Here is a 27,581-nt window from a genome sequence, read left to right on the forward strand (position 1 = left end):
TATAAACAAAAAAAGGGGTTTTCTTAGTTCTTAGCAGAAATAGTTGTAAAATCTCATCTGGCTCTGTTCTACTGCAACCGATAGTTGCTCAGCATTTCATCTCATGAATTGAATGCATCACCGCACACTTCATAGCAGATATGAGTTTCCACGGTAATCCGTCTTGCTGTGTAAGCCAGGTACTCCTTTCCTTTCAGTCAATGTCAGTTTGTCTAGACTCACACCTCTTGTGACCCTTGTTTGGATAAAATGTGTAAAAGCTGATGGAAACATTGAGAATTTCTACATTTGTTTCTTATGTGGGTTCATGAAGACAAATACCAAATACCCACAGTCAAAGAAACCAAAGAAGAAGTGCAGGGTACAGCCACAGACGTATTCAAGGCATGCCCTGGGACTTTTTCTGTGGTCAAAAATCATTTTGTACTTTTTGTAATACTCAAAATGTCTTCAAAAAAATGGGACACACTGCCATTATATTAAATTGTTTTGTGAAGTGACTGTGGTATTGCCTTTGAAGCAGTTCAGATTTTATGCTTGACTCTAGTTAACTGTTGTCAAGAGGGTTCCTGCCATTGTGGCAATAAAAAGCTTTCAGTGACAGATGATATAAATCAAAAGCGTGGGGCTTTCTGGGTTTTGGGCGACAAAGAAAATGCTACCAAGGAATGTCATCTTAAAACTATGAAGATCTCTCAAGTTGAAATGATGAAACAGGAAGGAGAAAAAAAAAGACTGAACTCAGTGCAGATTTCCAAATTAACTGAAATGTGTAAAATAGATCTTAAGGAAACAAAAAAAAAAAGGTTTTTAAAATTGAAACCTGTAATAAATTGTAGACACCATGACAAAAGAATACACAAAAATGATGATTTTTAGAACCAGTGAATCATTTAAACTTCCCCTCTGCAGCTGCATTGTTGTAAGGAAAAATACAAAATAAATAACTTGGGCCTATTAATCATTATTTTCAACATTGACACAACCTTTGTGAGGCCAATCCCCATGTTCCCTTAATCACGATAATGGATCCCACGTCACTTTCAATTAACTACTGCTGTCTTTGAAGCGCGATTTTGATAAATTGCAAATTACAGAACGCAGACCAAAGGTGTGTCCCGTTCTATTCCACCCTCATCTACTCCTCCGTCCTGCATATGGTTACTATTACAGCATATATTCTCAGCTGGCCCTTCTTTTCCTGCATATCACTCCCTCCCTCACTCCCTCCCACTCAATGAGAATTTTAAATGTATATTATTGCTGTGGCGGAGATAGTGTTTCAAGACCTCCAGGCAAATATTAAACCAACTGGCAGCACATTAGACAGAATACTTGACTTATTAGATATTTCCTATTCAAAACAGTGTCATCAAAGGCTAAGAACAAGAGCAATATAAAACGCAGCAGCATGCCTGCCTGGATGTCTGCTCTGCTCAACCACGCTCATGTGTCGGACTTACATAGGACTGGCCACGCCAGATCCATCTCCTTTCGCTTGCCATAATCAGGACAGGATGTGTGCACTTCTTTTCTGCACAAATGTAAGATTTTCCAAGCTACGGGGAGGGGGAAAGGCAGGCAGAAAAAGGCCCGGACCTTTCGCCATGTGTGCTTTGTTAGGTGAGTGAAACATTGTATTGAGGTAAGGAAGGAGTTGAGAAGACATTCGGCGAAGGCAAAACATCCACTCTAAGAAAACGTCTCGAAAGGACAAACAAGCCGCACAGCATCGGGGAAAAAAGAGCAAAAGTCAGCTGAAAAGGCAAGATGGTCTGGAAGTTTCTGTGTCGTTTTCCCAAGCTCAAGCTGCTCACATGCATTTACAATTAGAACAAATACCCCATCTTTTTTTATAACCACCACCACCACCAAGAAATTGCCCCCTAAGCAAATTCTTGGTCTAAATTTAGCTTGAAAGTAGAAAGAAGGCTTCAGGGGAACACAAACAGGAGCACAGAGACAATGAGAAAATATGCCACAGCACGCCGTGTTCAGCTAGTATAAGTACACACAAGCAAGTAGTCCAATCACATACCTTCATAGGATTTATTCTAAACGTGGCCGAACACTTAGCAGCACATACCTTGCTTTTTATGTTAGTCGGTCTTTCAAAAAGAAAAGGTACTGTAAAGCTCTATAACATTAACCCTACGCCAATTTATTCATTTAAAGAAGGCAATAAATTTAGAATGCAAACATTGGCCGAATCCATGGGCCGGATCCCAGCTGAACTATTACTTATACTGTTGTATAATAGCTGTACTGAAACACTATTTCCAGAACCCAATGTAATCTTTCTCTGGACCTAGTTGATCATTGTTATGACCCCTCCTGACCCAAACATACTGACACACACACACACACACATACAAAAAAAAAAAAAAACCTAAGCCAATCATGAGATCATTCCCTCAGAGTCTCTAGGCAGGACTTTCTGGAAAATGGAGGATAATCCCCAAAGTGTGAAACCACGAGTCTCCCGAGTGCCAATCACATCAGAGTGCATCTGTATGACTTCTGACCCCATTTCTGTCAGTGTAACTGAGAACAGCTTGACTGGAAGATGGCTAATACTCGGAAGCAAATGTCACATCATCCAAATGCCAGCCGTTTACAGTGTTGGCAGGCCAGTCAAATATGACAACATGACTTTTACGTTTGAAAAACCACATATGTGATTGATTGTTTCCAGAAGAATATTAAAAAAAAGGGTTGCAATTTGGGTTCAAAGATCAGGGAACATGGAAACTTGGATGTTTTAGCACAGTAAGGAAGCCGTGATGGTCACAAGAAAATAACAAAATGAATACACTCAACTGAGAAACTAGACTATAACTCTCGCCCTAATAGTAGCTTCAACAGCCAGATAGTCTCACTGCGGTCTGAAACAAGTCACAGATACACACAGAAATGAACTTATGACAAAGGAAAAGGTTGATGGAATATTATTTAGAGGTGACAACAGGACTAATTTTGGTAGCGAATAGAGAACATAGCATTAAATGGCAGATATGGATGTATTCCAGTAGGTTTAAAGAAACCTTTTCACACTTAACATATGAGAATGCTGACACTGTGATTGAATGAGATTTTCAGAGTGGTCAAAGAATCTGAAAGATAATGCTGCTGTAATGTAATGTGCCATTACAGCAGCCAATATCAATATTAGATATTAATATTGCTGTTATGAGTGCTAACCAATATTGACTGATATTGTAAATATTTCACTACCCCTTTTAAATCTTGAAATAAATGTCCTTACAGCTGACTTCATAATTGCTTCTCTGCTTCAGTTAAGCTCCCCACAATCCTGCGATGCATCACCATCACTGATACATTTCAACAAGATGGAAAAAAATCAGTTGTTAATATCAGCCAAATTTTATTTATCAGACTGATATATATTAAATATTGACGATGTTAGAGTAGAAATGGAGGATACACCAAAGCTTCTGGAAGCTATTATAATCCCCCCCCCATGTTTTCTATGATGGCCTCCATTTTATTTGGGATGCTAATAGAGACAGCCAGACGGATTAATGCTCATTTTGCTCCTGTATCATTTTAAGCTTTGTAGTTTTTGTCATGTAGTACCAAACTTTTTCGGATTTTAAAAAGAAATGGGACTATATGAGGGCGCAGTAATCAATAATGACAAATGATAATTCTGTAAATTTTAGTTATTAAAGTGAACTGGTGTCAGCAGGCCACAGTTTTAAAAACTGAACTAGTTCTCATGAATGTCTTGTGGACCAGTAGTTAAGAATGTTCCCATGTAACTCCAGTAGAATTGCCATTGAAAATTGTAGGAAGTCATTACTAAATCTTTTTGACATACCATTCAGTCAAGCTACTTACTTGCAGGATGCTGAGATGGAAAATTAACATCTGTCTCTTGAATACATCAAAGTTTACAGGTTAGGCCCCTGCTGTGCTAACCACTTTTGTTTAGCAGAGCTATAAAGTTGAAAGCAGCCCCCTGTGCTTTTGTATTCAAACAAGAAAGCCACAAAGCAGCAATATCTCATTTAAAAAGAAAATTAATAACAATACTCAACCAAACTCCACAAAGATTTCTCTCGTTTTCTTGTGGAAAACAGAAGGGGGAAGACATTTATAATATGAAGTCACTGCTTCATGTGCCATTACAGCAGACAAAAAGCATACAAGCCATCAAAGGCAGGCAGCTCATACACTGAACTTTGTTTCAGCTACAAAGGCAACCTGCTATGCACTTCAACTGAACCACAACAAAGATGCAATGGAAGGTCACAACCCTGAAGCCTGAAAATGAATACAGAGAGCTTCACTGTGACAGTCAGCAGTACTTTAACCAGTGTACTCTAGAGTTCAGCGCCAAGTGGGGTCATTTTAACAAGCCCGCTCTGACATTGATCGGTGGGTTTACTCTGCATGAGGAAAAGACCATGTTTCTGATACTATTTGTTCCATCACCGGGATCTATTTGTCAATTTGCTTAATTATCAAAGAATCAGAAGATTCAAATGAAAACAAATTCATATTTTGTCCGCTTTGAAGGAGCATTACTTTTCTCTCTGATCACATGCACCAAAGTCGCTTGTCAACATTCCTAAAGCACGAGGTAAGTTCGGAAAAGTGCAGTGATGGCCGGTTAAAAGAAAGGAACTTGACAGAAGCTCATGGAAGCCTTTGTGCATAAACAAAGCAAAAGATGAACAGACTAGAAAACATCAATACTGTGATGATGTTGTGCAGCGTTCAGTTGCTTTATGGCTTTTAAATATTCTGGCTTACAAACAAAGATACAGAATGATAAAAGCTGAAGAATAGAAAAAAAACAATGTGAAAAGAGAGAGTTAATGTAGTCCATGTGGGAAACTACAGTATGCTGCTCAACAAAGGCCTGGCTCTGGGAAATGTGGCAGCAAAAGCCTCTGTTTTATAATTGATTGAAGTTCAGCTCCCTGCCCCCATCTCCCATGCCTATGCACAAAATTAGTTTACTTACAAATATTTTTTCACAAATAGAATGCAGATTGTCTCTGCTTAGCAGAATGAAGCTGTTTGCAGAATGCTGACGCTCAGCAGGCTGCAGTGGTGCGCTCAAATATTTGAGTTTAAGACCAAGGCCTTCCTAGCGACCGACTCTAGGCCCTCAGAGACGCTCGCCAAACCCACTGCGCCCCACTCCTTATCTTTGGCAATCGAGAATGATTTAAAAGGTTTGACAGCCACCTCCCTTACAGCTAAATGGGAGACTTATTGCCTCAGTCATCCTCGACAGAACCACCAATATAAACCAAAACCCTAAACTAGAGTCCCCAATCACATCCAATAGTTAAGGTTAGGGTGAGTCTGAGGACATGAAGGAACTGCAGCACATCAATAACGCTGACTGTCAAAGCAACTTGCAGCGCAGCAGTATTGAGAGAGTGTTTAAAAATCCCAGAAGACCGGTCCTAGATTAACACCATGACTGTGTTACTGAAAACAAATAATACGGGGAAATGCAGTGAGAAGTGCTTACAAATGACTGAGTAAGTTGGCTCCTTCAGCCTAATAAACTCTCCCATCGTTAATAACAACCAAGACACAAGATAAACAACAAAAAAAAGGGAGAGAAAACCTCAACTTTGAAAGCTTGATGGAGAAATTGGCAGAATGACGGTGTGATAAATGGATTATTAGACTTTACATGTAATAGGAAAACACATTTAACTCAAATTAAATCCCTAAACATCTCCAGCCAGCTCAGCAAACGTTTTCTATGCCTAAATAATTACATTACGGTGATGGCCAGGTATAACAGAAACAGGAGATGCGTCAGCAAATGAAAGAACACCTCTTTAGTCCTCTATTTTGCAGAAAACGTAGCAGAGAAAAATTGCCTCCTATTAATTCTTAATCAACCTAACTTCCAACCAAAAAATATTTTATCTGGTATTATTTCTATCTTTATCCAAGGCCCAAGGAATTCCTCAGCTCTTGAAATGCTGTTTATAATCGAGACATGCTACTAAACTTCTAAAACTCTTGTTTTGGAAGTTGCCCATTTACTGACAACGCAAGTTTGATATCACTTTTAAAAATTGTTTGCAAGATAGTTACTTGTTGGTGGAGCCCAACAAGGGCTTAAATGGCCTTGGAAAACCTGATAAAGAATGATTTTTCAAATTTGACTGCAATAATTCAAACTGATTCAGAGATACAGTACATTAGCTACCATCAGCTTCAAAAGTCTAATTAAGTAGAGTAATGACGCTGAACTAGATCATAAGGTAGTTAGCTCAGAAAGGATTTTATGAACTTTTTTTAGAGTCAGATTAAGACTTTAACTATCAAATACTTTGACTGTTCAGTGCCATTTTGGAAATAGTCTCAGATAAATGAATGTAGACAAAAAAGTTTAATCAAACTATTATAAGCTAAACTCCTCCACATTAAATGTGCCGATATCTGGTGTCTCTAAAGTTTAATACAATGGACCTCTAGTATTCGTACTTGTACCTGCTTAAATTAATATTTTAAACACCAAATAAACTTTAACATGAATTAACGTACACATTAGAAACAGTCATTGCTACCACAGAAGATAACAGTCTTCCTTACCTCTGCTCTTGGTGGTACGGCCAATCAATGCCAAATGAAAGGCGCTCGTGGATTGGCTGCTTTGCAAACATGAGCTAGTAATGTGTCAAGTAGGTGTTAGGTATTTCAGCTTCCCAAGCTGCATTGTCTTTTATTTTAGTTATGCTGTATGCAAAAATCAGTGAATACTGAATCATGGATAGGCAGGGGTCCACTGTGCACCATATTCAGGATGCCAAATCTAATTCAGGACATAATCTTCATTGAAGTAATTCTTACAATGTGTGTGATACCCAATTAACCCAGTAGCCAGAGACTTTTGATTGTACTCAACTTATAAAGTTATCCCTTACTTAGCCACGTAGCAAAGAAATGAACGGAAATGGCTGCGGCCAAGCCCATGTGATCCTGTGTCATCCATAATGGTGATATATCGCGTTTGTTTGTGTGACCAAATATTTATGAGCTATAAGCCAAAAAGTGTTGGACCTGGGTAATTACCGTAGATGCAGTATGGCATTTATTGATGGAAGAAAAACAAACAGAATGAAAACAATTCGGCTCCACACTCCACTGGATCCATGGAAAATTGGAGCCCCTAATAACGGCAACCCCAGGTGAGATGAGATTGTTTAAATCAGCACAGGCTGGGAAGTGTAATAAGTTCTGGGTGGTCTGTTAAATCCACTGCACAAATGTAGGCTTTGACATGACATGCTGCAGGAATACGTATATATATACTGTATATATATATATATATATATGGAGAGATTAGAAAGCACCTTAAAGTACAACAAAAAGAGTGTGAACAGAGGAAAGATCTGAGAAACTGGAAGGCAAAAACGATTCTGGCACAATGTCACAAGAAAGCTGAAATTAGAAGGATTGGGAGAACTGAAGTAATCTTCCTTTAATTTCTCCCTGGATGTGTTCCCAGCACACAGTGAAACAAAGTCTGATGTACATGTTAGGTTGCAGCAGAGAATGTTAAAAGAACCCGTATCCTTATCCAAGTTAGCGAGGAGAGTTTTGACAATATGAAGACATCGGCCAAAAGTGCACAATGGTGGAGTATAATCAGAGCAAAACAACCTACAGACAGCAGAACACCTCAGCTAGAAAACTGATTTCTGCCTTGTCAGGATGCTCAGTTATTTTAGATTTAGAAATAAAGTTTTAGGAGGAAATGCAGAGGAATTCAGAAGCAAAGATTAGGAAAGATAAATGATGCTGGTGTAAAATCGAAGTCAAACCAAACATAGCTAATATTGTCAGGAGAGGAAACGCAGATAGGAGTGGAGCGTGAGTCATTTTTTGCTTTCGCCCCCACACACTATGCTAGACAACTGCAAGCAAGCGAGGAAAAACAATGACTAAGATCTCTTGTACTGATTGTTTCCTTACACATATGAATTTATTTATAAGTTATTTTATTGGTATTAGTGTTTTTTGGTTTTCTCTACAGCACTTTGTGATGGTTTTGTCTGTGAAAGGTGCTTAACAAATAAAATTCACTTAGCTACACATTGATAATACCAGATTACATCTGCCTTTACTTTTAGAACTTCTGGCAAAGATTCAACAAGGCCTCAAAACATTCCTGAGATATTTTGGTCCACATTGACATAATAGCATCTCACAGTTTGCTGCAAATCTGTCCATCTCCTGTCAGATGAAGATGGTGACAGTGGGAGTCATTGGAATGCTGTCAACAGATTGTCATATTCAACAGACCAGATTTGACATACTGCATCAGAAGATGGGTACACTGTGTTCATAAATGGATGAGCATGGCCAGAAAGAAGATTCAGGTAAGCTGTGACATTTAAAGTGTCAAGAAAATACTCCCCACTCTATTACCTCTCCACCACCACAAGACAGAAAACTGACCCATAATTTCATGTTTCTTACACCAAATTCTAGCTCTGCCATCTGAAGGTTTATGCTGAAGTCAAGACTTATCAAAGCAGAGAATGTTTTTCTAATTGGTTACTCCTTAAATTGGGTGAACATGTGCAAAATTGTAGTTGGTACTAAGTTTACTAATCTGTACTAAGTGTGTAACCAACAGAAGGTGTATAAGATGTGTGAGAGGTGTTCTGTATATCTCCATTATGGACACAATGTCGTTTTCATTAACAATCACAGTAATAAAATTATTTTTAAGTCCCTTTTTTTTAATGACATTGATGAGAAAAACATGAGTCTTTGATGACTAAAGCATGACTAGACTTCTGTGAGTTTTTGTTGAGACGAAACCAGACGAAAATGCTATTGGTTGGTCTGTCGGACGTTTCTGCTTTTTGTGTTTCTAACCTGTCAGTCAAAAGTTAGAAGGTGTCAGGAATTCTCCAATTTAATTTGTAAAGAATAATACTTTCTTTCACTAAAACTGAGTAGAAGTTGATTCAAACTTTTTGTTAACATGAATTGGACTAAAACTATTACATTTAGAAATAACTAAAAACTGAGAAGCATTTTTGCCCAAAAGACCAAGACTAAAACGGCTTCCACAGGAATGGATTGTACTTTGTAAATCTGAGATGGTTAAGCGTGAAAATACCAGCCGATCAACAGTATCTGAAATAATCAGAGCAGTTTGTCTGGCATCAACAAACAGGCCACGTTCAAAGTCACTTGATTACCCTTTCTTACCAATCTGATCTCTTTTTTAACTTTAGCAAGTCTCCATAATGCCTAGATACCTAAATGCACCAAGTAACTGTCATGTGTTTGTCTTTATCCATTATCCATTTGTGCAAATAACAACCTGGTTAAAAACCATTAAATATACTAAGTCTACTAAGTATATTTATAAATGAAGTAGGCGGTGAGTGCAAATGTTAAACGGTGTTTAATTCATTGAAGATGTTAATAAAAAACCAAGAAACATTAATGAGATGAAACTTTCTTCAACACGTCCTATTCAAAACAAGGTTAAACTAAATAATCACGGATGGAAAATAAATGTATCCGGTGAAAACAAAACATAGCAGAACCTTGGAACGCAAATAATGAAAAATGTCTTAAAATCATGCAAAATTGTGGTTACGTCTACTGGACAAATGAAGTAGAAGGGAAACAGCATTTATACCAAATTCTCTGAGTCACCCAATAGTCTGCATCAGCTGTTAGTTTAGTTGGAAACCTGCTTACACAGGTGTAGAGAAAAAAGGCTTCCTCTTTGAATCCCTCTTGAAATTCCTTACAGATTCTTGGGTACTTTTCACAGAACAAGTCTCAGATGTACGTTTACAAATAAGTCTACTAGCTGGCCTGCCATGTCCTGGTTTTACTACTCCCCTGGGTCTGCGACCCTATTTCCCTTGCAGGCAAAGAGCGAGGGCACTACTGACTCCTGCTTACCTGACTGGTCACTTGATCCCAGGGTTCACGTTTGGGGGCCTCCTGCCTCTCCTCAAAGGCACCGTTTGTTTCTCCGCTTGGAATTCCAGCCTGCACGATTTTTATCTGGAGTTTTCACGCCAATTTCGCCAAAACTGATTGAAAAGGCAGCAAATTCAGCTGCTACTGATCTCAAATAGATCAGGTTTCCAAGGAGTCAATTTAGGAATGTGTTATGCTTATGTTTAGAAAAGAAAGCTGGTTAGGATGCTAGGGCTGAACAGAGAAGGCGACTTGTTATGACTGGCTGTCAATTAACAGTTGAGTCACACAAGACGGGCAGTAAGACAGAAAAAAAAAGATACGGCTTCAAAACAAAAACAGGCTGTTGAAGGGACATTGGCTGTGAGAATATGTGTTGAAGATAATCCAATGATAATGACAGTTACTTTACCGATGTGAATCAGCCAAAGGGAAAAGGAATTAGCTGCGTGAAGAGCTCTATTTGTTAGCATTTGTTAGAATGGGGGGCTGGAGGGTGGTCCAGGCCCCAGAGAGGGTTAACAACCAACTTAAGTGGTTAAGAATTGATTTGCTCTGCCAGGAACACCAACTCCCATGTTAACAGACAAATATAATAAACTCAGTCAGAAATTCAAGCAAAAATCTAATAGGTTCTTACTCAGACTGTATCTAAATCATCCTTTTTTGTCTCTATGATCCTTTATAGTTTCAAACTTATCTGTTTTTACTGGCAATTACATCAGGTAAGAGTTCCTTTGACATCTCACTTTTTCTTATTGGAGGTCAAAAGAGGAACTTCAATGACCAGACAATATGAAACACTCATCACAAAGAGGAACGGTCTTCAAAACACTTTATATTAAACATAAGACAGACGAGGATAAAGCCCGAGGTTGCTTCCTGAGCCACGGTTGTCAACAACACAGTGGCTTTGATGAGCAGAGCACGCCTACTTGGAGTAGGAATAAGAAGAGGGCAGGACACGTCACCAGGAGTCAGGAATCCAGCTTCACATGTGGAACTTTTAGTTGCACTTGAACTAGTTAGAGAGGAAAAGAAAGGTTTGAATTTATTCTTAATTAATTTGAGACCAACTCTTGATATTGGGCTTAGTTACTTGTGCAGATCAGGGATTTTTCAATGCGTGAGGCTCTTATTATATCTAAAGCAGATTCAGGTTTAGATATGTTGAATATGTTGAAACATGAATATGTTGAATCATGTTTCATTCTTACATGTAAACATGTAAGAATGGAACATCAAGTATACCAATAGGAAAAAGTTTACAGATATAATAGTAATAATGCAGTTGGGAGGGCATGGTGGTCAATTTTGTCTCTAAGGGTCTAAATTTTGAAAACCTCTGGTGTAGATCAATCCACCTGTAAGCTTTATAACTACCCTTATTTAAGTCTAATAGTAGATGCTGAGCTACAATCTGATATCTCAGATTGTTAGAAATTAATGTAATTCTTTATTTCATTGACAAAAGATGCTAATTCTGCTAAACTAAATCTAATGCAGCTGGAATTTAAAATCAGAGCTTTCCTGCACGGACAGATGATGTATGGATGAGATGCTTTGTGGTCTTCAAAAGTTTATCATAACTGAGCATTTGATGTCTATGATCAAAACTTCCTAATCTTAAATTCCAACAGAAGCTTATCATAGCTCATTGTCACCTGTTTTATAAAAACCGCACTAGTTAAACTTTGTGAGACAATCCAGTCAATCTCCTTTGGGTTGGAACTAAAAACTACATATACCAGTACCCTATATATAGAACAAATTCTGTAGAGAGGAACCCTCCATGGTATCAGCCAGCTTATTATGTAACCAGCCAGCCCGGGATGGGCCAGAACTATTTTACGTGTGGTTTTTGACAGTGCCATGAACGACAGGGAAAGAAGACGGAAGAAAAGAAAAGAAAAACAACACATGCTGAGACTGAGCTCTAATACAGGTACTATATCTGACGCTTTACGTGTCTGTACTAAAATCTCTAAGTGTTAGGTTCTGTCAAGGTTGAATAGCCTCTCCTAAACATCTGTAGCACTCTGGAATATCTGTGTGTGCACTGGCAACCATGTGAATGTGTGTCCATGAGTGTTGGAGAAAGTCAAGAGCCCTGCTTCCCATGCGTGTAATCATCCCAGGATGAGGTGGAGCGGGACTTCCCCCTGCACCAGAGGGTATTTTCCTCTCACACAGTGCTACACGCACATGGCTGACCCAGGCTGCATCTGTGTGTGTTTGTGTATCTGTGTCAGAAAGAGAGGAAGCCAGACACACTAACATGGAAATCAAAGATACGCTTATAAAACAAAACTACCCTGAATCCCGATTGCTTTGGTCCTGAAAGTATATTATTAAAACAACGGCATGGCAACAGCATAGGAATACAGAGAGCTTGTATAATAACAGACGACATTGCAATAATAAAAAATGGAGAAAGGAGTATCACTGTTTTAGTGTAATAAGTAAAATCTGAGAAGAATACTACTAAAGTTTAGTAAAAGTAAAATATAGTAAAGATATAATTGATCAGCTGTATAACTACATGTGATAGGAAGTTTTCTCCTACTTGACATTTTGTCCAAAATCATTTTTGAATCAAGATGACAATTATCTTCAAAAAAGCAAGTTTTTACTAGTTACTGAAGGTTAGTAACTCTGCTGACATCTAGTTTTAAAGAGGTAGTATTATATGCCATGCTATGAAATGACACTAACTTTATCTTCAGTTGTTATAAAAATGCCATATAAAACATAACTTAAAAGAAATTTGACTTCACAATTCAACGCATTGAAATTGGAGCTCAGTCTCTTTAAGAAGCTTCTGCTCTCTCCAACACTCCGCCTTCAACATATCACAACAATGCATCTCCAATTTGCCGTTTACTGTTTTTGCTCTTTCAAGCCTGCGTCTGGTGTGAGAACTAGTTTTTATAAGATCAGCAGACTTGCAATTTCACCAAGAGTTTGGAAATTGCTGCTGCCACTAGTCTGGAGGAGTTGAGTGGGGGAGGCGTAGGTGAGTGGTGCTCTGTGAGGTGGAAGCTCGACTTGGAGACTGCAGCTCCGAGGAGGAGCTTCGTAAGAGAAAGCCTAAAAGCATCTCAGAATGGCTGCCACGAATCTCAAAAATGCATGAAAAAAATCAAAGCAACATGTTTTGTATGAGGGAATAACATTACAAAATAATATAAAGCTTCACGTTGGTTTTACGTCATCAGCAGCTTGGCTTTGGGGTCCAACTCTGTCTCAAACACATGAGGTTGAACTCTTTGGTGAGTTTCAAATGCTTCTGAATTTGCATTGAAATTTGCCAAATATTACTTTCCAATATCATTTACTGAGTCACTTGATTCTTGTACCTTTTGTGATGTCATGGACCAAATAGGCACAAAGCAGAATTAGTAGTGTTAATCTTCTGTGATTTTTGCAAAATCTTGCAATGAAAATCCAGACTTTATCACCAAAGTGTGTTTTTACCTTTTGAATTTCGTTGTCCTTGTGACAATGACAATAAAGATTTATCTTATCTTATCTTAACTGAAAACATGCATAAATGCATGTACTCTTTAAACCTTATAATTAATGCTTAATCAAACTCCATCATGTCAATAAGTCTCAGCTCTCAAAATTCACTTTGTATGAATGAAGTGTCCATATGTAATGGAGATTAACATGACTTAATAAAGTTTAGCTGACATGAGAGGAAAACATGCACACACACACACACACACACCCACAGGTCAGCTGGTTGGTCCTACAGACGTATTACTTTTGTGCCTTCCAAATAAAGGTGGCAGACACTCACCATGCGGGGAATGTGGAGCGCATGTGTACGTGTGTTTGGCTGTGTGAACATGTGTCTGTTTGATGGTATGCCTTTCTGTGTTGCCGGGTGACACGGCTGATGACATAGCAGCCAGATTAGTCCTGGAAACCGCATCTATTCATAGCTCCTTGGCTGTGGGACCTCCTGCTGCTGAAAGCGGCCTGATCCCAACCCAACTTCACTTCACTTCATCATCATTACCGTCAACCGGGAAACGCTGAGATGAAGTCAGACTGTGACGAACCGCAGCTAACGCCATGATAAACATTCTAATAATCCGGCGATTTAAAGAGCAACACATCTGCTTATGGACCGCTAAGAAATCGCGTTACACTTGCTCTGCATCCCGGTCCGGATCTGAACTAAAACTGGAACGCCAACTGTGGAAAAACGGCTTCAGAGCACACGGAGGGAGAATGAAAATAAAAGACAATTAACCGAGTGTGTGTATGAACAGATTTATGGCACAGCACAGTGTTTAGAGATGACTGAAAACCCTACACAATGCTCGCACACATTCCCCACGCGCCTGGCTTGCCTCCCGCTGCCAAGGAACCCGAAAGCCCCAACAAAACAAATTCATTAACCCTGACAATAAAACACAGCTGTAAGGGGTAATGGGAACTGTTTGAAATCAGAGAATGGGATTCAAGACAAACTGCACATGGGGGAGGGGAGGATCAGGAAGAATGGAGCCAAGTTTTATTTTGATTTGAATTGGGGACAGTAATGCAAGAAATGTTTTTAGAATCCCAACAGCAAAAACAATTCAATCACACCAGATGTCTTCTGACTTGATCCTTAGAGCAGGTTGTACAAAGAAGGCTGTCCAACTGTATACATATCATAAATCAAGTTAAAACTAAAGTGAAAGGGCATGTTATCAATGCATATTTTACCCCTTTGCTGTCAGCTGACAGGCAGCTTTATACTGATATGTGTTGCATGATGTGCTTTATCTGTGGGAAAGAACAGAGGCTTAAACAGGAGCCAGGATCTGAGGAATCACACAGCACTCTTAGTGAAGGTAACCACTAGAGGGCTCTGTAGCTTGAAAAATGAGCCCCTATACACACACACACCAAACTCAACCAAACAGACTAGATAGAGCTACAAAGAGTGTAACCCTGAGGCAGATAACATTTATTCAGAGTAACTTCTACAGCCCAGCAGCACACAGGCTGACAGCTGATCACAAGGCGCTGCAGCTACAGGCACATGGATGTTACATGATCACCTAGCTGAATGTTTTCCAGGCTGACAAAACTAAACACTATGGATTTAAGGTCAGCGTTTTCTACCAACAGCACTAAAGACAAATAAACACAAAGGAGTTGCACAGCAGGAACCAGAGAAACCCTCAAAAATGAGAACTGAGAGGTAAACGGAGGACATCTTACGACTAGATTATTGGTACAATACAATGTTATACTGAGAAAAACAGAGCACTTGCAAATGTTCTATGGACATTTAATGAACAAATAAATGTTTTTTGTGAACTCTTCATACTGGTTAGACAATAACACTCCCAGTAATCAGCAGGACAGCAGACAGAAAACTGCTCAAACAGTCCAAAAACCTCCTGGTGTTCACTAAGCCAGAGGAAAATCTAGATGAGGGTCCTAACTGCAACTATGGACTCCACAAAGATGCCAGACTCAACTTTCAATGCCAAAACAATAAAAAAAAAAAATCAAGCAGATTAACTTATATTGACTCTGTGGAGCAGATTTTAGTGGCAAAAGATGGACAATATTAACTACAACCACAGAATGTTTAAGTAAAACCTAAACTTTATGTCAAATAACTATCATACAAGATAGATCATTGCTAATTCAGTCTTTTTCCAAATAGAAATCTGAAAGGCAAATTTATTACTTTTCCCCCCTATTAATAAACAGAAACACTTTGTTTATGCTCTAGTAGTTATGGATTTTCTGTGCAGTTTCTTCTCTGTTTTTCTTCTATTGTGTTTCGGAAGCCTTCAGAAGAACTGAGTCATCTGAACTAAACAGATTCTTCCAAAAAGTCTCACAATAAGTGAACAGAGAAGCTCCTTTGTGGACTCACTTCATTTAGCCCCCCTCTTTTCTCTCCTCTGTCCCCCTCTGGGAGTCTCTTCCTCACCAATGCTGGTAAATATTTTTATATTGTGTTCCATTAGAAACCTTCATTAAGCGGTCAGACGGGGCAAATGGCGCCTGGGGGCTCCTTGTCCTGTAAACAATAGGAAGGGCCCTGATGGCTGCAGCGGAGCACAGCACAGTAAACTAATGCCACATTAGAGCGCTGCTTTGCTCTGAGTAAGTAAATATTTAAATGTGTTGGATTCACCCAAAAAACAAAAGTCAGTGATGATAGTCAGGAAACGGTGTCAGAGGAGCTTATCCTGACAGATTTCAGAGAAAACTGGTTCACTTGTTCAGCAATCCGGGATCAATCGGACAGTACGCGGTGCGTAAGCAGGAGAATAAAACCCATTGTCTTCAAAAGCAAAGCTGACATTTTTACTGCATGACTAAGGGAAACAGTGTAGATCAGGGGTGTCCAAAGCTCAGCCATGTTCCATTTGCGGTCCCTTGACTGTTTCTGTGTGGCCCGCCGGAACAGGTGGCCTAATTATTACCGACAAATTGAAACGTTCTGCGATGGAAAATATGAAGTACAAAGTGTTTGTCTTTTAACAACCGCTCTTTTCACTTTCTCTTTCATTTCATAGTAAAAAGGAACAGATTTATCAGCCGACTATCTACAGACTGCAGAATCCAAATCGGCTTTTATTTCATTTATTAAACCTCGCTTGATACAGGAAGCGTTTTTAAAGAGACAGAGACCCAAGTCCTGTTACATCGAATTACATAGGCAAAATGTTTTTTTTTGTTTGTTTTTTTCATCTGAGCCCAAAAGAATTTGCAAACTGGATATCTTTGTTTTAATAGAGTGTAAAACTCAAAGTTTTGGATCTACAAAGATTTAAAAATGCCTTTCTTTAAAAAAAAAAAAAAAAAAAACCTTCTTAACTTGTTTAATTAGAATTTATTATTGAACAGTAAAAGAAATATATATTTTTGGAGTTTTAATTTCTCTGGCCCACAATTACTTTGACTTGACAGTTTTGGGCCCACGTTACAAAAATTTGGACACCACAGATTAAAATATTTCAGCAGTAATGTGTAACATATATGGGGTCAGAAGTTACCTCAGAACCTTTCTCTGAAGCATTCGAGCCCACCAGGTTGTCTCTGAGGAGCTGCTGAAGGAGCTGCACCTGGGCAACGCTGAGGTAGAAATCCAGATTGCTGGTCACATTCACCTCCAGAGAGTGGCCACACACCACCACTTCCTGAAGAGAGAGGGGAGGTAGGAGGAAATTAAGAAAAGACGGGGGGGGGGGGCACTCAACACAACATTGGGACTGTTTGTGGTCTCATTTATTGCTCCTCTCAGTGCTCAAGCACTGTGTGCACATGTCCTGCTCTCTGTTCAGTGTGTTGCTCTGTTCCCCTCTTCACCCTCTGTCCTCTCCAGGGTCCCACCCACAGCCAGCAGTGTAAACCTGAGCCAGGAGGCTCCATCTGATAGGATATTACTCACCAACACAGAGGACTGACTGAGCCACACACATGAAGCAGACCTACAGTACCTTCTCAAACTGCTGCTGGACAGAATTGACTAAAACATCTAAATAACTCAGACCTTTTAAAATGTATACATACTGCATGATTGTTTTACTAATAGAGAGCTGAGGATAATAATTACTTAAAGGGCAGTATTGTGTATTTTCCAGGAACGTGGTGGCATTTTATAGCATAATCAAGTAACTACATTACATTCAGTTGTTATAAAATTGTATATATTAAATATGACTTGAAAGAAATTTGACTTTGTAATTTAATGCCTTGAAATTGGGCCTCTGTCTCTTTAAAAACCCCTGCTCTTTCTGAAATCCCACCTTTTGGCAGTCATCAAAACATGGCTCCTCTATCAACCATTTAACAAATTTTTGCCAGCATAGCTCTGAGAAGTAGCTCCTGTAATGAGCTCAGCAGATGTGCAGTTCTATTAGGTGTTTGCTAATTGCTGCTGGCTAGTCTGAAGGATCTAAGTAGGTTATTCGAGGGTGGGGGCTGATCTGCGAGGCAGGAGCTTGGAAACTGCATCTCAGAGGAGGAGCTTTATCCTTGAAGGCGGGGCTAGGTCCACCCAGGCGTTTTGCACAGCTGAATGGTTGCCATGGGAGATAAAAGGATTTTTCAAACACGCATGAAAGAATCAAGGCAACACTCTAGGTATGTTCTTGATGAGGTAATAACTTTATAGCATTATGTAAAGCTAAAAAAAACTCAACTTTACATAATACTGCCCCTTTAATAAACTTAAAGTAGCTTTTATAATATGTTTTAAGCATAAACAAATGCTATACAGTGGGCAGTGGGGAGTAAAATTAATAATAATTTCAACCTAGACATTTTTTCAACACTACGCAGTCCTGCTTCGTTCAAGTTGTTCCTGGCTCTGGGTCTCTGTATCACAGGAGGTTACACAAATTACTTAGTCTCTGTGCGTGCGCATGTGTGTCTCTCAGTAAAAACTATGGATTAGCTGTTACACATTGTCTGGGGGCACGTTAGCGTGGTCGGACAAGGCATCAAAGAGGCAGGAAGTCTCCGAGAGCCGTGCCAGAAAACATCAGCTGTATAAGCAGAAAGGTTTGAACTCTGGAGGTCAAAAACCTCCATTACATGCTGGACTGGTGGAGAGCTTCTAAATGAGTTTGTTACTGTAAGCTAAGAGCAAAACATAAATACTTTTGACATCTCACATAATCAACGTCTATTTTCATATGAACAGCAGATTAGAAGAGTAATGGCTACAATCAACAGGCTGCAGTCAAAAGGTACAAAGAGTTAGCTTGAGTAGAGAGCCGACCCTTACAAACGGATGAATACATTAATACCCCCAAAACTATTAGAATGGAAAAGCTACTGACAATCTGGAGTTAAGATGTTGAACTGGTTAAAGATATATTCCTCTTTTAAAAAATATCATTATACTTTGTGGTAATTACAGTGCCTAACATTCCACTTAAACCTTTTTCCAATGTGCCACATTTTAACTAGCAGTTTATATACAAGATAAGTCAATTTGGAGTCGGATTTATCACAAATTGACTTCTTCCTATTCCTTTTCAAACTGAATATGAAAGTTAGCTGTTTATGTTTGATTACTTCTCCTATTTATTTATTTTTTAGTTATTTTTTTCTTCTGACAATTGTTGTTTTTTTACATCTTTGAAACAAAGATTCAGTTTCATTTCACCATCAGTGTATTTTATTGGGTTATTTTGTGATGGAGCAGCACAAGGTACTGAATGCCTGTGAAGTGGAAGGATCACTAACAGAAACAGATCTGAAGAGTGTGGTGTGTGTATGTAATTAGTCACCTCGGATCAATGCTTAATGGAGCCACGCTCCGTTAAGATTACAGCTACCTGTCATTTTGGGTTAAGTGTGTACAAACTTTGCAGATCTAGAGACTGACATTTATGACTCTTGTTCTTTACATAACAGCTAAAGCTCAGTCAGATTGATGGATAGCATCTGTGCCCATCGCGTTTGAGGTCTCTCCACAGATTTTCATTATGAAATGGTTTTAAAACTTTGACTAAGCCATTTAAATAAATTAACATACATTGATCTAAATCCATCTATTGCATCTCTGACTGTATGTGTGATTGGTGAAGATCTCTGCAGCTCCTCCAGAGTTACTATGGACCTCCTGACTGCCTCTCTGAATAATGTCAGTGTAAATGGACAGGCATTAATATTCTTCTCATGCTTGAGACGTCCTTTAAATTCATACAGTACTGTGAAACTCAGCAGCAAAAACAATTTGAACGCTATGATTTCTCATAAAAATTGCAGAGTATTCGCTCACCTCTGTCTGTCCACCATCCAGAGAGAGATTTTTGCTGAAGATGATGGCAGGAGCAGCAGTGACCCGGACAGAGAAGTCCGTCAAGATTGGCGTCAGTATCGCTCTCCGCTCCTGCTGGCGTCTGATGCTGTACAAACGAGAGAAGACAGTTCAGCTTGAAAATTACTGTTCTCTTTTCCATAAAAACTGAGAGTTTTGTGTTATATCATTTAACAGACAGATTGACCATAAGATTGCACTTATTCAGTGATGGGGGTCCATTATGTTTGCTTTTAAATAACTTAGGATATGTCTATGAGCTGTACAAAACATGTTCTTGACATTTTGTCCACAAAATCATTCTCAGTTAACGAGATTTCAGTTCTGCCTTTTTGAGTTTTGTTCAGGATGAACTGTTGTAGGGCTCTGTCACTTTCATGCAAATAAGCTGTTGCTGGCCACGCCTCCCCAACAATTAGCAAATAGTATGTCAACAACAAAACACTACAGCGCATACAGGGTAATACCAGCTGACCACTTAGGTTGGTAGGTGAGGGGCAGTGCCCACCAATTGTGACTTAATCGCAAGGTTTTTGAAACGGCTCTTTTTCCAGACACCGCATGAACTTATTGCCAGAAAACAGTTGGATGTATTTTTTAGAGCTCGGACTGTTTCTAGAAGCAGTCGGGACACAAATGGAAGTGAAACAATGTGTAAAAAATTTATTTTATATAATAAGTCCCTCTTTAACTGCTTTGTTATGCCTAGCAATTATTAAAAATGTTTGAAGAAATGCCATTTTTCCAAGTGTGAGAAGTCAACAAACATAAAAGCAGAAAATGTTTGCGATTGAGGTGGAGCGTGATGTATGTCATATACAGCAGCTACTTTTTCAGAATTCAATCTGACCCTGGGACCTTAACTGCACGTCGTTCCTAGCCCGTTGTCTCTCTGCCCAGTTCCTGTCCTAAATACTGCAAATAAAGGCCTCTAGAGCAATAAAAACATTATAAAACAGAAAACATTAACAATTGATTTATGGTTCCATCCATGGTTGAAGGGCAACATGGCATACCAATATTTCAAGCATTTTGAGGCTTTTAATAAACTATTTTAAAAACACACTTAAAACATGGATTTTTATTTTTAACAAGCTTCGTTTCCGACTGTTCCATAACAGATTTCCACATTCCTGGTCAAAGATCTTATTGGTAAAGCTTCAATAAGTTGAAAGATTGGGGTGTTATTTGACGGATCTCGGTTGGGAACAAACCCCGTACTGTTTGCACAAGATCAAACTGAGAACGTCTCATATCAACTCTCTCCATTTCACTAACGTTCATTCCCACAATCAAGTCATATTTGTGGGAACATTTGTTAGCAGTAAAACAAACATACAAGAGAGCTTTATAAGGTGGTGTTAATTGCCACATCTGGTGCTATTAAAACAATCAAGCGGTGCAGCTTCCAATATTTATAGTTGGCCGGGATTAGAAGAGGCCCAGAGTCTAGGTGGCCCAGACTACAGTACTTAACCGGAACCAATATCACATTCACTTCTGCTATACAAATGTGCATTACCAGTGCCCTTAAGGGATTATTTTCTGACACATTTCTTTGTGTACAGAATTTAAGAGGGGCCTAATTCAGAGGTGAAATGATCTGTGAGGCCAATTGGTGATGGCTAATCTCTCCTCAGACGGGGGATTGAAACAATGAGAGTCTCGTTGCAGAGGACAGGTGCTATCATTCAGCAGCAAGGCTTAGAGGCGCACGGTTCAATTTACCAGTATTATGACAACTCAAACGGACTTGAGAACACAACGTCTCTCTCGCTCTGTTGGCAAAATTGTTTTGTGCAAATGCCCTCCAAAACATTCATGCACGCAGATAAAAAAACTTTTCAAATTCCATGGTACACGGTCCAATCAGTAATCTGAAACATAAATGGCAGAAGGAAATAAAGAGAGGTCTGGCCAAGTGTCTCGCAGTGACACTTGGCCACTGCAAACTGTGACGAGGACAGAGCCTGTCAGCCGATCCGTGGTACTGGAATTTCCTCACAAAACCTCAGGAAGCTAACAGGGGCCGCTACGGATCCACAACTACTGAAACTGGAACCCTGAAGGCAACATAGTGAACATGCCAGGAGTTGAAATCTAGAGATTTGCAGAGAATACTGATGCAGGGAAGGAGGGAAAGGTGCGAACTCTGGAGGCGGCGTGTGTCAAAGCTTGTTAAAACCGAGGCGGTGCGTTTCTGTCTGTGATTGTGGCGGACAAGTAAAGCTGTGAACTTGACTCCTCTGCTCCCCTTTCCTCAACCTGCTGGAGCATTCTCCATCACATGTTCGGTTATGAATCGGTGGTGGCTGACATGCAGAGCAGCAGGCTGAATAAAGCCTCTGACTGTGTTGGCTGCCAACGAGAAGGGAGAAGGGAAAGAGAAGGTCATTTTATTTCTTAATGTTGGGACTCAATGAACATTTTTATTCGAGTAAATTGCAGGGTCTGTAATGAATTAATCTCATTTGAATCTAATACCATATTGACAAACTTAGCAACATTCTCAATTCAAAAAGCCCCATTTGCTGCTAAATCATTGAATAAACAGACATTTGAGCTCAAAAACAAAGATTTATTGTTTTTAATCTGTTATTTTGGTTTTTGGTGGAAAGTGATGTAATAGACATTCAGTTTTCATTTCAGGAAGTCCTGATATTTCATGGAACCTCTTTAGAAATGTGGACTGTGGATGCTGACGTTAGCTTTGGGGACATTGTGCTGAAGCTACATCTTTTGCACTCAAATGCTATTTTAGGTTTGAATAGCTTCACTAATAGGCTAACTTCTTTTAGCACAACCTGAACACACCAGCACTCTTTTCCAGCGTCCCATCAGATTGTTTTTGAAGTAAAAATGAACCCTCAGTGAGCCAAGAGAAGAGGCTTTGTCGTCCACCACTATCGCTGTTGTGCATCCAAATTATTTGGTTTAGTGGAGACACAATACTAAAGTCCTAGCTTGGAATTTTTGTACTTAAAAAAAAAACAAAACATTAATCGGGTTACATTTTTTCGTGTGTTAAAAGTAATTATTCAAAATGAAAATGTTAAAGTCCGGTCCTACTTATCTCAGTTCGCTGTCGTAAATCAGGACACAATTATTAAGAAAGAAGGGGAGCGGAGATGCAGCAGTGGCACAGAGCAGACCTTTCCAAAGTCTAACAAATAACTAGAGATCTCTTACTATGTATAGTTTACTTAAAAGAAGAACAGTTGAATTGCAGTCAACTGCATCATATGTAATATTATACATAACAATTTGGGATTCAAAATCTGATACTTGATCACAATACACATGCAGAACAGAAAGCTCACAGCAGTCAGGGTCCAAGAACAGCAAGGAGCAGGTAGCTCCAGAGATTCACTGCGAGGCTGAACTGGTTTCATATAAATAAACTGCATTAAATATTGAATCTAGACCAAACATACTTCAGCACACAAGTAAATTAATATCTCTCTGTACTTCTCATGCTGTACATTTTAAACTTAAGTGAGTCTAAAACAATTACTAAAAAAATGTGAACATTTTCCTGACTGAAAAACATACTTACTTACTTTGAACTGACTTTTAAGTGCTTTGTGGGCATTGTTTGCATTTATGAGAACATGTACAGTAGCACGAGCCCATTCTGGAAGAAGAGTTTAAAAAAAAAAAAAAAAGGACCCCAGTAAATAAATCTCAACTGGCTGCCACATAAAACTCTTACTACATCCCTGAGAGCTCAGGGCCCATACATCAGTATCAGCTGCAACACCGACAGTCTGCTTTTTTTCAGGCAGGACTCCAAAGGCTATCACTCTGCGGGTGTGTGCGGGTGTGTGCGGGTGTGTGCGTGTGTGTGTGTGGGGGGGGGGGGGGGGGGTAGGTGTGTGTGTGAGAGAGAGAAAGAGAGATTGTGTGCTTAAAACAAAAAAAATACTGGTGTCCCTAATGAGTATGTATGATGGTTAGTTTGAACCTGCACCCGAGAGAGTGAGGCCGTCCGGGTGAGGATGGTGTGTGAATCTCAGCATGCATCACTTAAAGGCCTGATGACCTGGGAGCCCGGTCTCAATCAGGCCTCTGTTGATCTTGCAATGCATTCTTCCACAAGGGTTATTTTTAGTTGACAGGGAACAAATCTGCGTTTTTTTGCCTGCAAATCTGTGAGTTTTGGGCCGGTTCCCTCTCAATACATGAGTGGAAAAAAGGAAGTGGGGCCAAACGGGCTGTAACATTTCTGCTTGTTTTAGCTCCTGATCCTATAAAAGCAAAAAAGTAGTCACGGTTTGTATTTATGAGTGAAAATGTAAAGGCTGCTTAATATGGAAATAGTTTAATGAACGATAAACTGACCAACATACTGTCGCATTGCATACAGTTATAACGGGAACATTAGGAAAATTAGTACCACCCCGGACTGTATGCATGAGATTTTATAATTTCTGTTAAATTAAAAAAAAAAACCCATAGTTTTCCTTTATTCAGGGATCTTTACTTAGTCACAGAAGAGGTTGCTGACATCTTATAGATTTTTAAAGATAAAACATGTTTGTCACATATTGCATATGCATAAACTATAAGAATAGGCATTTTTGTAGGGCTGCTAATGATTATTTTAGTAATCAATTATTCTATTGATTATTCTGAGTAATTTGAAAATAAAACTGCACTTAGTTTTCATTTAACCACTTAGGCTTATTTTATACAAAATTATAAATCCATGAGATAATGTAAATAAATGAATAATTCAGTATTTTGTTTCTGAATGAAAAAATAAACACTTTATTGCCTCAATTACAACGACATAGTATTAGTTTAATGTGCAATCGATCATTTGTAGTAAATAATGCATCTGCAGCTAAAAAACAGATGTAAATATAAACATGTAAAAAGTTCAGCTTTGCATAAATACAGTGAAGGGCTAAATGTAATAGTATTTTCTTTACATTTTTTATTTTTTTTATTTATTTTTTATTTTTTTTACAGAATTTGAACTAGGTGGAGCTAAAACTGCCACTTGAGGAGTTTTGGGTAGAACATGCTTACAGCAAATGGCATGTTTCAGAGTCTGAATACTCCAGTTAACGATTATTAAAATACTACATTTAGATTTTCTCTTTATCAGAAAGTGTAGAAAGGTTACCAAGTGTAAGTGATACATCCATAAATCATTAAGTAGCCTTGTGTAGCATAAGTTGTAACTGCTCCTGCAAACCTGCTCGCCATGTTCCACTCCAGGGCTGGGTTCTGAGAGCTCCTCTCACTTTCTGCCGACGCCCCTCCTTTAGCTCCCTCCTTCTCCGGCTTGAGCTGCTCCCACAGAGCAGTACCAATGTTGATAGACTGGAGATCAATCTGATACTGTCGGTCCTCCACCTCTGAACCTGGGTCACGCAGAATGCCCAGGTTCAGTGCACGCCTGCAGGGAAAACAAAAGGGAAGGTGCCGATATACTTTAATGCTAAGTTGAGTTTCGGAAATACAATGTTAGCATAGAAGAGTAGAAGACAACAAGAAAAAATGAAAACTTTCTTCTATATGTTGGGTATGAGTGTACTGTGAAGCATAGTCAGTAAGCAAGAGTCTCATTCAACGGATTAGAAATTCACAGCTAAGGCGAGAGATCATGTTGACAGCACAACTAGTCATGCAATCCCCAAATCAAATCAACGGTCCAGTCAAATCAAACTGAGACAAGATCTGAAAATGAATACTTAGTGACTTTTCCCATCCAATTAAACAGAATTTTAGCTCAGAGCATTTAAGCTGTTATGCAAAAAACTGTCAGTATTTGGGGGTTACAGCTGTGACGACAGGTGGCCCCACAAAACGACCTCAAGCTTTAACTAAAAATGAAGGGAACACTTTTTATATATAAATTCGTACAAAATTTTAATATGTAACATTTTCCTTCCACTTCATAAATAAGGCCTACCTGTGCAGATCTACTACATTAAACCTCAATAAAAACCCATTTAAGGTATGTGGTTTTATTATGAGAAAATGTAAAAACAAATCCAACCCAAAATGTGTTCTCCTCACAGGCTCTGCAAATCCAGTCTTCTACCAGTCTCACTATGGATGACTTAAAAAAACAAAGCTTCTAAAAACTGGACTAAACTTAGAAAAATGACCTCCACATACCTCAGGTGAAATCATTAGATTTATCCAAACCTCTGCTTTATGCCACCTTATCATCACTGGCATCATGCAGTGCTTAGAGCCTGCTCAGCAGCCCTGAACACCTTTCTATTTCTGTCTACAAAAAACACAACTTTTACAGTACAGTATACACAAACTGCAAACGCGGCAGAGGAGATGTAGAGATGCATCGGCACTGGGCAGCGCCGTGTCTGCAGTGGAACGGCTGCAGTCGAGGGAGCGAGCACTGACCCGTCCATGCCAAGAAAAAATGATGTCATCTATTTTGCCTTGAGAGACAAGATTCAGACAAAAATTCACGGGGCAAAAAGGAATAATCAGAATTCGACATCTGCATATGACATCAGAGCTTTCAGTTCATTATGAAATGTTTATTTGTGCTGGTGAATTCAAATGAGAGCTTAAATGGCATAAATGAAGGCTTAAAATGGCTACAGATGTAGCGGCAGCATGAGCAGGGTTATTTGTTTCGGCAATGTCAATGGCAATTTTCATATAGCATTTCGCTCTCCTTGCCACATTGGGAAGGCCTCTACCAGAGCATGATGTTATGACAATGAGCACCAGCAACAAAAACACTGGCAATGGGAGATTAGAGGTGCATAACAGGGCTTAGTTGGATTTGTTGACATACAAACAAGTGAAACAGATCCCTAATCAACATTTGGAACCACATTTATCAACAAAGCATAATAGAAATCAAACTAAGAGCCGGGTAGGATTTGGGTGGGATGTGTCAGTCGAGATTCATTAGGGTTTTTGTAACAGTACCTCCATCACCCTGCGCAACCCCACACTGTCTTTTTCACTTTAAACAAACCACGGTTACCTCATGTGCTTTCCAAATTATCTCTTAACTGTGGCTTATTTAGGGGGACTCTCTTTCTCACAATCAGCCTAACATGGGAATCTGCAGCCAAGTCTCCGTACTGCCGAGCAGCAGGGTCATCTCCAATGACATAAATAAATATGATAAACATTTGTCTTGGTCATACGGCCAGTGGAAAACGGTGTGATTTAATATCAAAAGACATATTTCAGCAAATCGCAGGAAACTAAAGAGCTTCATTTCTGACAAATGAGGAGAGGAGGAATTTTGGAAGTTCCCCTTGGGGTGAAATAATAATTGAAGCCAGATTTTCTTGTTGTACATGTGGGGGGAAAACACTGGCGGTTTGACATATTTGATTGGTCATGTGAAGACCACACTGCTTGGCCAAGAAGAATCAGAAAGGGTAAAAAAAAAAAACTTTCAAACTTATAAACATACATAGTAAAGCAGGTGGGGAACACACTTTACTGGATCTCATATGCATCTGAAATCTGCTAAGAAACACTACATTAATGGAAATAATGCATTTGTAAATGGAGGAAACCAGAGGGTGGATAGGGACACAGAGTCAGAGAGGGAAAAGGAAATTAAATGTGGTCCTTGTTCTGTTCAACAGCCAACCTTATTTTAATTACAAAAACAGAAACATTACTTTTTAATGACAATATTCTGCCGTTTGTAAAAAATTTAAAAAAATAAAAAAAATTGATCAAAAGCTTCAAAGAAAAGTTCTGTCTCAGTACGTCATGGCTATTATTCTAAAAAAACACATTTATTCATTTTCTGACACAATCTAAACCCAACTTATAACTGGAAAGCCACTGGGCTGATTCTGCC

The 27,581-nt window shown here is 39.1% G+C and overlaps 1 protein-coding gene across 3 annotated transcripts in view; it reads right to left on the bottom strand.

Moving 5' to 3' along the window:
- Positions 1–27,581, bottom strand: part of vps13b (vacuolar protein sorting 13 homolog B) — a 301,127-nt gene that overhangs the window by 98,266 nt on the left and 175,280 nt on the right. For all 3 annotated transcript variants that reach the window (XM_028016693.1, XM_028016692.1, XM_028016690.1), the window contains 3 exons: positions 24,966–25,169; positions 19,724–19,850; positions 16,986–17,129 (listed from right to left, as the gene is read on the bottom strand). In XM_028016693.1, coding sequence (XP_027872494.1) covers positions 16,986–17,129; positions 19,724–19,850; positions 24,966–25,169 — 475 coding nt within the window. The remainder of the gene's footprint in view (positions 1–16,985; positions 17,130–19,723; positions 19,851–24,965; positions 25,170–27,581) is intronic.

This window comes from Xiphophorus couchianus, chromosome 5, assembly GCF_001444195.1.
Source record: "Xiphophorus couchianus chromosome 5, X_couchianus-1.0, whole genome shotgun sequence".
Lineage (NCBI taxonomy): Eukaryota > Metazoa > Chordata > Actinopteri > Cyprinodontiformes > Poeciliidae > Xiphophorus > Xiphophorus couchianus.